Source organism: Talpa occidentalis, unplaced genomic scaffold (genome assembly GCF_014898055.3).
Source record: "Talpa occidentalis isolate TD23 unplaced genomic scaffold, MPIMG_talOcc4v2.1 talOcc4.7, whole genome shotgun sequence".
NCBI lineage: Eukaryota > Metazoa > Chordata > Mammalia > Eulipotyphla > Talpidae > Talpa > Talpa occidentalis.
Window position 1 is genome coordinate 122,885,580 of NW_023605083.1, and position 13,894 is coordinate 122,899,473.

The 13,894-nt window shown below is 39.0% G+C and overlaps 1 protein-coding gene across 2 annotated transcripts in view; it reads right to left on the reverse strand.

Moving 5' to 3' along the window:
* NSF (N-ethylmaleimide sensitive factor, vesicle fusing ATPase) overlaps nucleotides 1–13,894 on the reverse strand; it is a 137,407-nt gene that overhangs the window by 31,572 nt on the left and 91,941 nt on the right. For both annotated transcript variants that reach the window (XM_037495158.2, XM_037495157.2), the window contains exons 14-15: nucleotides 11,820–11,976; nucleotides 8,872–9,005 (exon numbers count right to left, since the gene is read on the reverse strand). In XM_037495158.2, the coding sequence (XP_037351055.1) occupies nucleotides 8,872–9,005; nucleotides 11,820–11,976 (291 nt within the window). The remainder of the gene's footprint in view (nucleotides 1–8,871; nucleotides 9,006–11,819; nucleotides 11,977–13,894) is intronic.

The following is a 13,894-nucleotide window of genomic DNA, read 5'->3' on the forward strand; positions in this document are numbered from 1 at the left end:
ATGGAGATGTCCCACATCGGGGCATGGAGGTCACCCTCATTCATGAGCAGGGATGAGATTGTGGGGGAGAAAGAGTGGAGGGAAGAGGAATAAAGGGTTAAATAAATAAAAGTTAAATAAAATAAAGGTAAAATCTTGAAGTGTTGCTCTATTTGTTCATTCAACAAATATTTTTGAATTCCTATAATACGTCAAGCATCAATGAAGGCAATGGAGAGAGTCATGAATAAGACAAATGCGATGCATGATTCACCATATTTCCTTTATCCTGCCTTTCCTATTGTGAAATTATGTGAGCTGGAACTTCTATGACCTATTTGCTTGAGTATTTGAGAAACAACAGTGAGCAGCGCTCCCCCTAACCATGACAGATATGTAATATTAGCAAGACATAAACTTTGTTGGGTTAATCTGCTGAGATATTGGGGTTCTTCATTTTTGCAGCAAAACTTAGGCTGCCCTGACTGACATTAGAGCTTACAGAGTCAACAATGGTCTCCTAAACTCAGAAAGTGACATTTAATCTGACACACAAAGAATGAACCAGTGCAAAACAGCTCTAAAGCAGAGCATGATGAATACTAGGAGGCAGAGAGATGAGAAGATTGAAGAGCACCACAGAATTGACATATAGTCAGTCAGAATAAAAGTGAAGAGATGTTGTTATGACATTTGTGGGGAGTAGTGGGCAAGAGATGAAGCAAAAGAGGGGATGAAGGAGCCTGGATGTGAAGTATCTTATAAATTTCATGAGTTGAAACATTACTGTGAGGACTACAATGTCACTGAAGGGCTTAAAGTAATGGACCAACATGTCAGGTTCATGACATAGAGGCATTTTTCTCACTGAGGTACAGAAAAGTGTCAGAGAGCTGTAGCAGTTGTCTGAGAGTATAGATTCCAGGTGAAAGATAACGGCAGCCCATAAGTGGGGAGGGGAGTGGTGAACCAATGGGTGTGGTGATGAGGAGAAACTGTGGCCAAGGATCATTCCTAGTTTGGCAAATGAAATGAACAGAGGAACTGCTGCTTTGGGGGTGGACTGTGGGTGCATTTAAAGAGCTGGTAGAGAAAAGCGCTTCAGCTCTTCCTCTCCCAAGACAAAGGGAAAAATAAGAGGAATAGGATATGGACTTTAGCATTTACTACAAATAGTGTCTCCTGTTGACTTTGGGTGCTGAATTCAAGACAATGAAAACGTTTAAAAGTAGTTCCACAGTGGTTCTTTACTATTTTTTAAAGACTGAACCAAAACAGCATTCAAGGCGGTGTCCTATAAATTCAGGGGGCTGTTCAGGAAGCATTGAAAATAGCGTTTCAAAACATCTCAGAATTCTACTAAAGGCTCAGCAGCCACGTAACTCTTTCAGGTTGCAATAGTGTGGATTAGAGCCACCCGGTCTGGGATGCCACAGACTGGCTACTTGCATAGTAGAGACTTGCTACTCTACATTTTTCTTGAATTAACCCTTCTCCTTTTCTGAAAACAGAGTAGAGCTTCCCTGGCTACAGGGGCCTCATTAGGACATTGCTTGGCTTTTAACTAATGATAAATGGTTATGTAGTCTCACAGAGCCTGTGATTCAGGAACCATGACAAATCACGCCACAGTTGACTGCCTATAATACAGGCTACCTATAACACTTCAGAAGAAAAATACCTACAGCAGCCATTTAATGTACTTTTTTGTTGTTGTTGTTTTACCGACAGCTCTTAATGTACTAATTACTGCCACGGGGAAAGGAGCACCCATGGGTAACTCTCTTAACAACGTACTAACCGTGACACAGGCTGTGCAATTCCAGTTGCAACTTGACCAGTTTCAAGTAGCACCTCTGCCCTAATTTAAATGCACACACCCCTCTCACTTCTTTCATGCACATTCTTTGCCTTATCTAGTCACTAGTGTAATATCAAGTCATCACTCTTCCCTGAGACCCATGTTCCCTGCCTCGTCTCCTCACTCCTTTTCATTCCGGGCTTCCTGGCCCAGGCCCCACAGAAAGTTGACTAAGAAGGTGCTCAGATTCGATTGGCAAGTGCCCGAGATCAGCAGCCAGACAAAAATCTATGTGAGGTATATACATGCTGAACTGGGAAGTTCTTCCTCAACTTTAGGCAGATAAACCCCCAAAGGACGAGAGGTACTAGAAGGAAACATGGAAAAGAAGCAAAATCATCCAAATTGCCCCAGCCAGAAGACAACTGAAGGGCAAACTTGCCACCAGCAACAGCACACAGCAGTTCCTGCTCTACATCAAATGAGGCCAAAACAACAGTCAGCCAGGTGGGCTGCAGTGGAGCTAATGGTTGCATCTTATAGACTCTTAAAAAAATTAATTTAAATTCTGTTCCTCTCATTTAGTAAGATAAAAGTATGATATTCAAGCCTTTTCTTGTTGGAGAGGTTATCAGTCGGGGATCATACTAAGTTATCATGCAAACCAGGACACTTGAAAGGGGGGAGCTGTTAATGATCACACTGCAGCAACAGGTAAAAACCAGGATTGCTCAAAGCAGATTGGAATGTATGGTCATCCTCATTTTATCAGGGAGTTTCCTGCACAGCAAGTAGAACTGTCAGTATCTACGTGTGTGTAGGGTCTTAGAGTTAGATGAGGAGGCTGAAAGGGAAGGCTCCCGCCGCAAAGGGGCTGGGGGAGGCCAGATGCAGCCCTCAAGGACGGGCAAGCTCTCGAGGCACAGAGCCCACTCCTGGAGTCTCCAGACACGCTGGGAGCCACCTGTGTGTAGGGGAGGGGCAGCAGCTGCAGACTCCGGAGTCTGCTTGAATACAAATGGGAACATGCCAGCAGTAGCTTCATGTTAATCCCAGTCTTTCGGAATCACAAACCACAGCAAAGCATGTTCTAAGTAGCTTCTGTCCTCCATTTTCTGTAACCGCTTTAGTGATCCGAGGTAAGTGAAGCCAAATTCTCTGGTTCTTTTGGGGCTAAAAGAGTTCATCTCAGTCCTGAAGTGCTTGGCGTCAAGTACCTAGTTAGTTAGGACTCTGATGACTTAGAAAAGCCCTAATGTAGTAAATCTGTCAGCAATTAGTTGAAAGCATACTCTAATCATATTTGGTAGCATATAAAAACGTAAATGAGCAAATTCAAATACGTGCTATCAGTAATAATCTCCAGTTTCTAAAAATAACTTGGGAGTAGACCAAGCAAACATTAGCTGTCTTCTAATGAAAACTGCCTCAGGAAGTGGACCTAAACTTTTGGCAAAGCACTAAAGCTTCCTGGAATGACCTTAAAATCCCTTATTTGTTCTCCCTGCTTTTCAGGAAAAATTTGTACATTTTCAGATAACACAAGCCACAGAGTGGGGTATTCTTACTAATACAAAATGTCACAAGGTCTGAAAGTCCTGCTGAAGATCTGTACCATCCTCTTTTGCGGTCCAAACACACAAATGCCGAAAGACAGTGTAATAAACAAAACACCAGCAAGCATGTCCCTCACTGGCCTCCTCTTCAGGGGCACGTAGACACTTCTGGAGTGTCAACTTCTCTCTTTAAATACATGCACAAACTTCAGCAAATCAGCTACATGATATATTAGGATGTTAACCAAAAACATCCAAATTCTGTTGCTTAGTAACTGCTGTCAAAAGATCCAATTTCCAGCTTTGCTCTTTGTATGGACTAAACCATGAAAAGAGGAGGATTAGGTACCAAGATTCTGTTCTGTGCAGACTACAATTTGCAGTGGGATTTACAGGAGGATATTCAAAGAAGATTATTTCTTTCTTGCAAAGCTAGTGGAAAGAAAAATTTCTTCCATTAATTTTCAGTCCTTTAAAAACAAGAGTATATTATCTGATTAATGGGGATCGTTTTATAAATCACTGATATTTTATCTTAATTTTGTTCGATCAATTTAGTCACATAGATTATTCTCTGTATTGTGTACTTGGCAAGCATCAAGATTAGGTAATTAGTTAAAATCAAATTCTCCTGCTTTGTTCTTTTTGTTCATTTAGTAACACTAACAGAACTACTAAAATAGATATTTTTTAAAAGTATACATGTAAAAAACGGAGGAAGAAATTAAAATTTTAAAAATAGGATGAAACTGGGGAAACAAAAATGGGGGAAGAGATCTGTGAATACTTTAAATATCTTAATAAAACATATAGTGTCCTCACACTTCCAGAATGTGAGGAAAATACCTCCCACAGACTTTCGCAGTATTGGGGAGCTTATCCATGGAGAGAGGATTTTTCAAGCAAATTAGAGACATACAAGGTAAATTTTAAATTAGTTGAGAATAAACCACTTTCATTTATTTTAGCACCATCCATATGTGAACAAGAAGCAGTAACTTAATTACAGTGAAATCTTAGGTACTCATTAAAGCTATCATAATGGTCCTTCCTGCTAACAAAAACCCTCCTTGGTTTAAGTAATGAAATGGTATATTAAAATATTCTATGAATTAATTATTCAGATCACTCCCTTTTAATAAAATTAATGTGTTCTATCTGAGTTTCACAAACTTATTGCCATTGCAAAACATTTTGAAAAATTTTAAAGTTGAACATTTTGTATTAAAATGTAGCTGAGGGGATAATTATATGTCAATCTTTTACCTATTAAATTGGCAAAAAAAATTTTGAAAACAGCAATTGCGGATGGGAGTCTAAGGAAACTGGTATTCTCATATGCCCGCAAGCGCACAGCTTTCTGTAGATATGGGCTTTATAAATTATTAGTGTTTTTAAGTAAGAGGATTGATAGCATATTCATATTTTTACCTTAGCAATCCCAATTCTGAGAATTTATCTTAAGGAATAACCAGAAATACATGCTTACAGTAATGTTAAGTAAAAATAATCACTACATTTTATTTTATTTATGTATAAATAAATATCATATATTTATTATATCCCAAGGCACTGCATGATACATAAAGTACCGTCTTGTTTACGTCTCATAATAACCCTATGAGGTGATTGTTAATATTATTTTCATTTTATAGGTGAGAAAATGGGCTTATAAGTTAAGTGGTTATCAGGACTGGTAAGTGTGGTGGAGCTAGAATTCAAATTCTGTTCTATTTGAATCCTAAGCCCAAGCACTCAGTCAGGACACTATGATGCTTTTTAAAGAAAAATCTAGTAAGAAAATGAGGGCAGTGATTTCCCTAGTTTGATAGCTCTACAGAATATTATTTATAATTGTGAAAAAAACCTAAAAGCTAAAAAAAAAGGATTGTTTAAGTAGATACCATACAGCTATTAATTTAATGTGATTTGGCAATAGACTGTAATGACAATGAAAAAAAATCATAATATTTTAAGCAAAAAAAGAATGTTTAGAACAGTGTCTGATGTGATCTCTGATACATAATGTGTGTGTGTCTGAGGAGATAAGAAAATTGAAGGTCAAATACGGCTTTATTTTTATTTTCTTCCAAGTTCTTTTCTGTATTTTTTAAATTATTTTTGTAATTAGGAAATGGTGCATTTGGTGAGGGTGAAGCACTTTTCTAAGGAAACAAATGTCCTCTCCGGGGTGAGAAAAAATTATAAATTGTGCTCTAAAGAAAAAAAAAAACACAAAAGAAAACATCTTCCCATCCTCGGGAACAATGCAGGGTAGGGAGCGGTGGTGGAGGTAGGCCAGGACTACTGGAGAATGGCATTCATATTTCACTTTCAAAAGCAACCTGGAAGACTTAGCACCTTCAGACGGGTCTGAGCCCTCAGGCTTTGTCAGCCTATCATTAGACAACAATGTGAAAACTATTTGCAGGGAAAGATTTTGCAATATTTTGAGAATATTTCTAAAATACCTATGCTTCATTCTTTCCTCTGTTCTGTCCTTTAGTTACAGGGAGTAATAGCTTTTCCCCAAGAAAAATCAAAAAGTCCTCGTATGAGTTTTTTTACTGCTCAAACAAAAACAATTTTTGTGACTTGAAGGGTGCACGGTTGATCCAGACAGTGAATCATGAATCGAAACAATTTTGAATAAGCTTGTATAGACACTTATTTTTATATTCCTTAGCCTTCCACTCTTCTAAAACTCTACCTTGAAAGGCTTCAACAATTTAAAGATTAAATCATAAGTTATTAAACCATTAATTTAACCATTTAAGCCTCTAAAATCAGCACATATTACCTTCCCCCCTCAAGTCAATTTGCAAGAGATTAAAACAATAAAAATGATAATATCTCACACTTATAAAGCTGCTTTGATCTGCAGGAGCATAAAATACTTTTTAAAAATTTTATAGAAAAACTAGGACCATCCACCCACATCTCAGAGTACATCTGAGGTAGGAGCTGGCAGCTGGTGAAGAGCAGTGCAGTAATTTACCATGTGCATGGCAGACAACTGTTTTTGAACAAGTATAAGGAATAGACAAGAGCTAGCTAGGGAAGTGGAAATAGAATCAGCTGTTCGGTTAAATGGTTAAGTCTAAATGCCACAGATTCCCAGGGTTATTATTTAAATTTTCACCAGAGGAAGTAGTTTAAGGATTCCCTTTGGAGGGAGAAAAACAAAAACAACCAAATCCTACCTGGTACTAAGGAAGTTACTGGTCCTCATTACCCTGTCCAGATGTCCCCAGGAAGGACAGTCATAGAAGAGACTGACCATGATATTTTAAGTTCTGGTGTCTGGCAACATTTACCCCTCTCACACTCCATTGCAGAGATCCTTATATAGAATATTTCTTTCTTTTTTTTTTTTTTTTAGACAGTTTTTGTATCCCTCCTCTCCCTCTCTCCTTCTCATCTTCCCCTCCTTGTCTTTAGGTCTTCCTCTTCCACCTTTTTCCTGGCAACTTTAGTGGGAGGAAAGCTTTAGTGCCATCAAAGCTTCCTTTCGACTTAGAGTCAGCGAGATCCTTCTCTGTCTTCTCCTTCAGCTTCCTGCCTGTTGTCAGCCTGTTTTTCTCTGTCACTTTAGTGATTTCACATCTCATTCACTTCTTTTCCACGTCTCTGATCAAGATGCTGGGGTTCATGGATTTAATCTTGGAATGGAATTCTTAACAGAACAGGAAGAATTCCCGGGAGTATGGGGGCATTTCCCTCAGCTGGCCCACAGTCCTTCCTCTCCTGATCATAGAGTAGTTCATCAACTTTTGCCATTTCCTCAGATTTAGACTTCTCCCCAGACACTGTCTTCCACCTCGCCAGGAACTTCTTGGAGAATGCAAAATTGACAGAGACTTCTGGGCTTTTCTTCTTATGCTCTACCCGGCAGGCCTACACCAAGAAGGCCTAGGTGGACACCTCACCCTTTGGGTCACCTGTAACCATCTTGACTGTACTGTTCACTAGTCTTAGAATATTTATCTTGACTTTTCAAGGTATATAATAGGGATTCGCCTCCATCCATGTCAAGCATGCTACAAGGTTTTCTGCAACTGGCACCAGTACGAGACTGGTTTCTCAAACTTATAACTCCAGTCATTCTATTCTGTCTTAACAAAGCGAGGGTGTGGGAGCAAGGTAAAAGAAATATGTGTACTGTCATACTGGGTGGCACCCCAATTTTCAAAGCGGCTTTCCCCTAATTCTGATTCTCCCACATCTTTTTGAGTTATAGTCAGTTCATTATCTATAAAAGATCAAACATGAAAAAAGGACTTGAGTAGCAGAAACACTTCAACTAGAGAGGACACATACTTTACTCACGACCTGGGAGTGTACAAAATTAGAACAGCCATGGAAATTCTGGCTGCCAAGTGGGAAGAAACAGCTGTTAAGAGTCTTCAGCACAGAGTTTTGTTGTTGTTGATGCTGTTTCTAGAGGGTTACCTGCTATCCCAGATGCGTTAGGTGTAACAGAGACAGACTTGGTGGTCCTACAGTGCACTCAGCTCTAGGCTCTATTTTATGTTGTTCTGACTTTTACTGATGGTTCAAAGCTGTCATAGCAAGATGGTGACAAGAGGAGCTTAGAGAATGGCAGAAGGATGAAGACTGCATCGAGCTGACTCCCACCACCATCTAATATACCACTGCCCTTTGAGGGAATTTCAATGGTCTCTTCCTGATGAATGCCTCTGCTCTGTGCAGCCTTCCCAGGCCAGGCAGGTTCATTGTTGATTCGGGCAAATGGAAAGAGAATTTTGGAGCCTTTGGTGTTTCTAACATGTCTTTAATGCTGAATCAGGGGAGCAGACACACAGGCAGACCAGCAGGCAGGGAGGCGGCAACTGAGTCCCCTAGTCCCTGCAAATCTCCCCTTTAGCCCTCCCTTCTCGGCCCAGGTATCCGTATTTAAATATGCACACCCAGTGCTCTCTGGCTTCTTGGCTCAGGTATCCATAATCATAGGTGTGCGTGCCTCATGCTTGCGCTCTCGACTGCCTTAATCACATGATATCACATGCAGTAATGCAGCCTGGGAGGAAAGCAAGGCCATAGGTGGTGGCCATAGAGGCTGGCAATGGGAGGCAAAAAAGAGCCTGGGTCCTGGGTACTCCATGTTACTTACATGCTGTCCTTTCCTAAACTATATAGTCACCTTAATTGACCCAAAACAGCTGGACTTTCTACATTAATGAAAGAACTTTTAAAAAATTGTAAATGAATTTGCTAAATCTACCCCAATATAAACATCAATAAAAATGAATCATGATATAAACACAGCAAAATTTAGAAGATAAAGTAACAATAATTCATTATGAGTTAAATATATCTAAAACAGCCACTGTTTCCCTCCAAATTCTACTGATAATTTTAGTAGACATGTTTTCTCTTATTTTTAGCCACTTGAGAAGAACACAGTTGGTATGGCCTTTATATACAGACACACACACACATACATGTGTACACACACAAATACACATACACCTAAGCCACAGGGAATTAAAATGAAAGTGAGAAGTGTGATACCTTCTTCATGGCCTGACACTTGGCTGTCTCAGAAAAGCCAATCATCTTATCAGGAGAACAGATCTTGATGAAGGGGAAGTTGGACTCCTCTGCGATCTTTGCAGCTAAGGCAGTCTTCCCACTGTGAGGAGGGCCTGCGTAAGGAGATGAGCAAGTCAGGGGAATAAAGCCAACCTAAGCACAGGGGAATGAAACAAGTTTAAACTTTTATTCACAATGTACTGAGGTCTCAACTAGTTGCTCATTACCATTTTCTGACAGTTTCACAGCAGACATGTTTGCTCTTATTTATTAGCAACTAAACTTAATGAACTGATTAGCATTTTACAAAAGTATGATGAAATACATTTTCTTTCTCACATAGTCATAATCTTCTAGCTCAATGTATAAAGTGCAAGTGTTTTGTGTCTTAAAAAAAGAATGCATTCAAATGCATATCAGTAGTTATGTTATTAGTTCTATCAAATTGTCTAACAAAAATATTAATATGATCTTCGTAGATGATATTGGCAGCATGGGAAAATGCCTTATCAGAAGCGAATGTGAACCAAAAAGCTAGGAGTTTAAAGGCAACAAAATCTAGGAGCAAACTTACCTGTGTTCTGACAACCCTTCCTTCTTCCCTTCTGTGTAATGGAAGATGTGTCCCTCTTCCATCCATAAAACAATCAATTTTTTCTTCCCATCTTCTCAGGAACCTGATGTTATTGATTACACCCTCTCACCAGGAGAGGTTCACTCTCTTCCTCTTCCATGTAGTCTTTCCAATAACATGTAAACACACTTTAATCTACCTGACAGCTTAATAAAACAAAAAACCTCAACCACCCCTCAACACTATTTCTTTTCCTTTCCAAATGGAACTTCCTGAAATAATTATCTACACAGGCTGCCTTCACTCTTCACCTTCTATCCATCCTCTGGCAAACCCTATAGCTGGCTCCCACTCCTGTACATGGAACAGCTTTCTGTCAGATTCAGCAATGACCTCCATGCCACCAACAAATATCTTATCTGTTCGCCTGTAAGGAATAGCTGATACAACTGGTAACTCTCCTGTTTCTTTAAATACTTTCCTTTTCTTGGCTTCTGGGACAGCATATTCTCTTTTTCCCCCTCTTACTGCTCTGGCTATTCTTGTTTGGTCTCTTTTGTCCATTTCGCCTCCTCATTCTAGTCTCTAAATGTTGATGCACCTGGGAGATCAGTTTTAGGCCCCCTTTTCTCCTAAACCCACACCCGTCTGTGAGTGATGCCCCCTGCACTGTGGATTCGACAACAGTCTGTGTACTGACAGTTCACGATGGTGTCCTGAACTTAGTAAACAGCATTGTTTAGCAGGCTGTGTATGCTAGAAACCTGGGGGTGAAGTTTGTAGTTACTTAGTATTTCTAAGCTTTAGCTCCCTATCTATACAATAGGGAGAACAGCAGCATCTAGCCTCATAGGATTGAAGTGAGGTTTGAATGTGATGAGATGAGCATAGTATCAGTAGAGTGACCAGCAAATAGTAAGAGTTAAAATAAGTTAGCTCAATTATAATTAACAATTAATAATTATAATACTTATGATTAATAACTGGTAATATTACGAAGTCTCTTATTCTACCTTCTAAATATTTCTCAGAATCATTTACTTATCTCTATCTCCACTACCACTGCGTTACCTTAAATCAAAATCAGCTCTCATTAAGATTAAGGCAACTACTTATAACACTGGTATCTTTTTTTGCCCCTCATTCTCTATCATAAAGCAGGCATGGCGATGTTTTTTTTATTGCAGGCAGCTTCGCAGCACAGCGCTCAACCGCTGCGCCACCAGAGGAGGCCCCATGGCGATGTTTTAAAATACAGATTTGACCATGTCACTTTATTGCTGAAATCCCTACAAATGGCTTCCCATTGCCCATCCGATATAGTCTAATTCTTTAACAGGACTTATAAGACTTTGCATGAATTGGTTCCTGTCTACTTTAGTCTCATGTCTAGCCAATCCCCCTTTCTGTTTCAGTCTCCTTTCTACTAAGGACTCTTTCACATCCTGCTTAGAACATCCTCCCCAATTACTTTGCCCAGTCAACTTGTCTTCATCCTTCAAGTCATGGCTTAATGTTTTTCTTGCAAGGAACCCAGCATCCAGGCCTTTGGAAGGGGTTAGATTCTCATGTCCTGTAGATTTACTGAACTTTTATAGGAATCATAACTGTAAATAAATAATTTCGGAATAGAATGTCCCTCCTTTGTGTTGACTTGGTAAAATCCTAACTGATCTTTCAAGGTCTAAAAATTAAACATCACTCTAGCTTTCCTGATCACCCCCAGGCAAAGTGACTTGCATTCACATACCCCTGACACATGCACACTGTAGTCAGGAAATTGCTTACATTGACTTTTTTCATGACCAGACTAAGCCTTATGAATGTCTTTATACCTCCAGCAACTAGTTCAGTGCTGAAAACCTAGTCAGTACTCAGTGAATAGTTATTTAATTGAATTGCCATCATATAGTCTATTAAGTAACAGAAATTTATATGTAATTCCACAAGAAAATGAGTTACAATTCAAGAATAACATTCTGCCCCCCAATAAAAACTTAATTTGTGTAAATACTGGTACATAGACTGTCCTGCTGAGTTACTATTTTTAGATCATGAAGTGGTTTAGAACCAAAAATATTTCACTGTTCTGGAATGTGACAAATGGCTTTGTAAAAGTGCTGCTGCTTTTTTTTTTTTTTTTAAAATGTCATCTCATAGGCGTGGCAGACCTCTCCTGTCCCGCCCACTGCTCCCCTCAGCAGTGCTTTCTGTCTGCCTGTTCTGCTCCCTGCTCTCTATCTGGTAAATCCTCTCACCCTCCCATGTCTCTGGCCTATACCCCAGTTCTTGTACAAAAAAAATAAAATAAATAAATCTTTAAAAAAAAATGTCATCTCATATTTTTTCTCACCTTCCAAAAGGACGCTAACCAAAGGTGTGCGGTCACTGTTTTTAGTCTGCTGAACCAGCAGCTCCCCATCTTCCAGAACTCGGGTAACTGGATCACCCCATTTGATGATACCATTCATAATATAACTTGCATAATCCTCTTGGTTTGTGCCAAAGGCCTATGGAGGAAAGGATAATTCAAAGCATTTTGAGCATTAGTATTAACAACAAGAGCACTTAAATTTATAAGAAATGAGTATAATTATTCCTACACACACAGTGTGTTAAGCAATATTCCCTGTTAATGTAAAAAGCCCAAAAAGCAACAAAACTGTCTTGGAATTTCTCATTTATCTTTTTGCCCGTTGGGGGCAAAAGTCGCTCTGTATGACTTAGTGGAATAAACAATAGATTCTAGGCTCAGATTTTATGAGCGCCCAAACCCTCATAATCCCTGAGAAAGGGTATGTTCCAACGCGCTTGTTTCTATAAGGAGTAAGCAGACTGTGCCTTCTGTTAAGAACAAAGAGAAAAAGAGATTATGAATTAGAAATTAGAAATAGTTGGCACAGCAGACAAAGATACTATCCTAACACTCACTGTGTCATGGATTAATACTGGAATGTGGATGATCATGAGGGAATCTTTTCCACAACAGTCTGGCAGTCGGGGAAACAAGGTAAATGATACCAAGGCAAGTACATGTGAGTAAATATAAGACTCAGAAGGAGGTAGAAATGAGCAGCTATAATTAGAGATTGAAGGGTTAGGAAAAGGAAATAGAAGCAATTATTAAAAATAATTTTGTGTTCACTATCGGAGCACGAGTCATGTCCCTTTTCATTTTCAACTTCTAATTTCAAACTGTAACTCCTGCCCAACCAGCTGCCAAAAGTAGTCATAACTTTAGTACTTAACTGTACTACATTTCCACAGGGATATTAGGAGAAAAAATGAGTAAACCAACATAAAGTAAACCAACATAAACATAACCAACATAAAGTAAAAGGTGAGGTATAGTTTCTCAAGAAGAATTTCAAATTTTTAAAAATTGTCACATCCCTCAAAAAGTCAGTTTTTCATTACCCATATATGGAATAATTTTAACAGTTCTTTAGAAATTACATCTCACAGAAAACCATTCTTTCTAGTCCTGTCTCGGACATAGTATTCAGTGGCTTCATGTCCCTATTTTGCCACCAAAATCATCTGTTTCAGACCACTCTGGTTCTTGCATACGCTAGTGCTTTGACTTCTGAGTGCAGAGGAAAGTCTTCAGTCCTTGGCCTAAATGTAGTAAACTCACTGGCTCTGTAAGAAGGAAGAGCCTAATAAATAATGGTGAATGGCTGTTCTAAGAAATTTAATTGACTGTTGTTGTCTTTAATTATTCCAAGTATACATACAGAGTCTCACAGTACCAGCTTTAAGATACCTGAACCAGGACCTTAGAGAAGTCAAACGAGATCTACCATATGATCCAACAATTCCACTTCTAGGTGCCTATCTGAAGAACGTGAAAGTACTTGCATGTTCACAGTAGCACTATTTACATTAGCCAAGACAGGGAAACGACCCAAGTGCCCATCAGTGGATGACTGAATGTGGTCTAGACACACAATGGAATTCTCTCAGCTATAAAAAAAAAAATGAAATTTTGCTGTTTGTAACCATATGAATGGAACTGGAGGGGATTATACTAAATGAAATAAATCAGAATGAGAAAGACAAATGCCATGATTTCACTCATATGATAAATAAAAAGAAAAAGAACAGGCAAAACAAAACAAAAACAAACCCTTGGATTCTGCTAGAATTGAGGTTAGTTGGGGGAGGGATAAAGGGTGGAGGGGATCTGGTGGACTGGGATGAAGGATTAGTAGTACTTTGGAGGTAGATGTAGTAACATGCATTTGAAGGAGAAGTGTGAACTTGTAGTCCTAAAACACGCTTTGTGTTGTAAACCAGTGTCACTACAATAAAAAAGTTATTTTAAATAAATAAATAAATCAGCCCAACCCAGAAAAAGCAACCCTCCCAGGCTATGAATGATCTTTATTTATCCCACCATTTCTTTTTTTTTGTTTTATCCCCCAG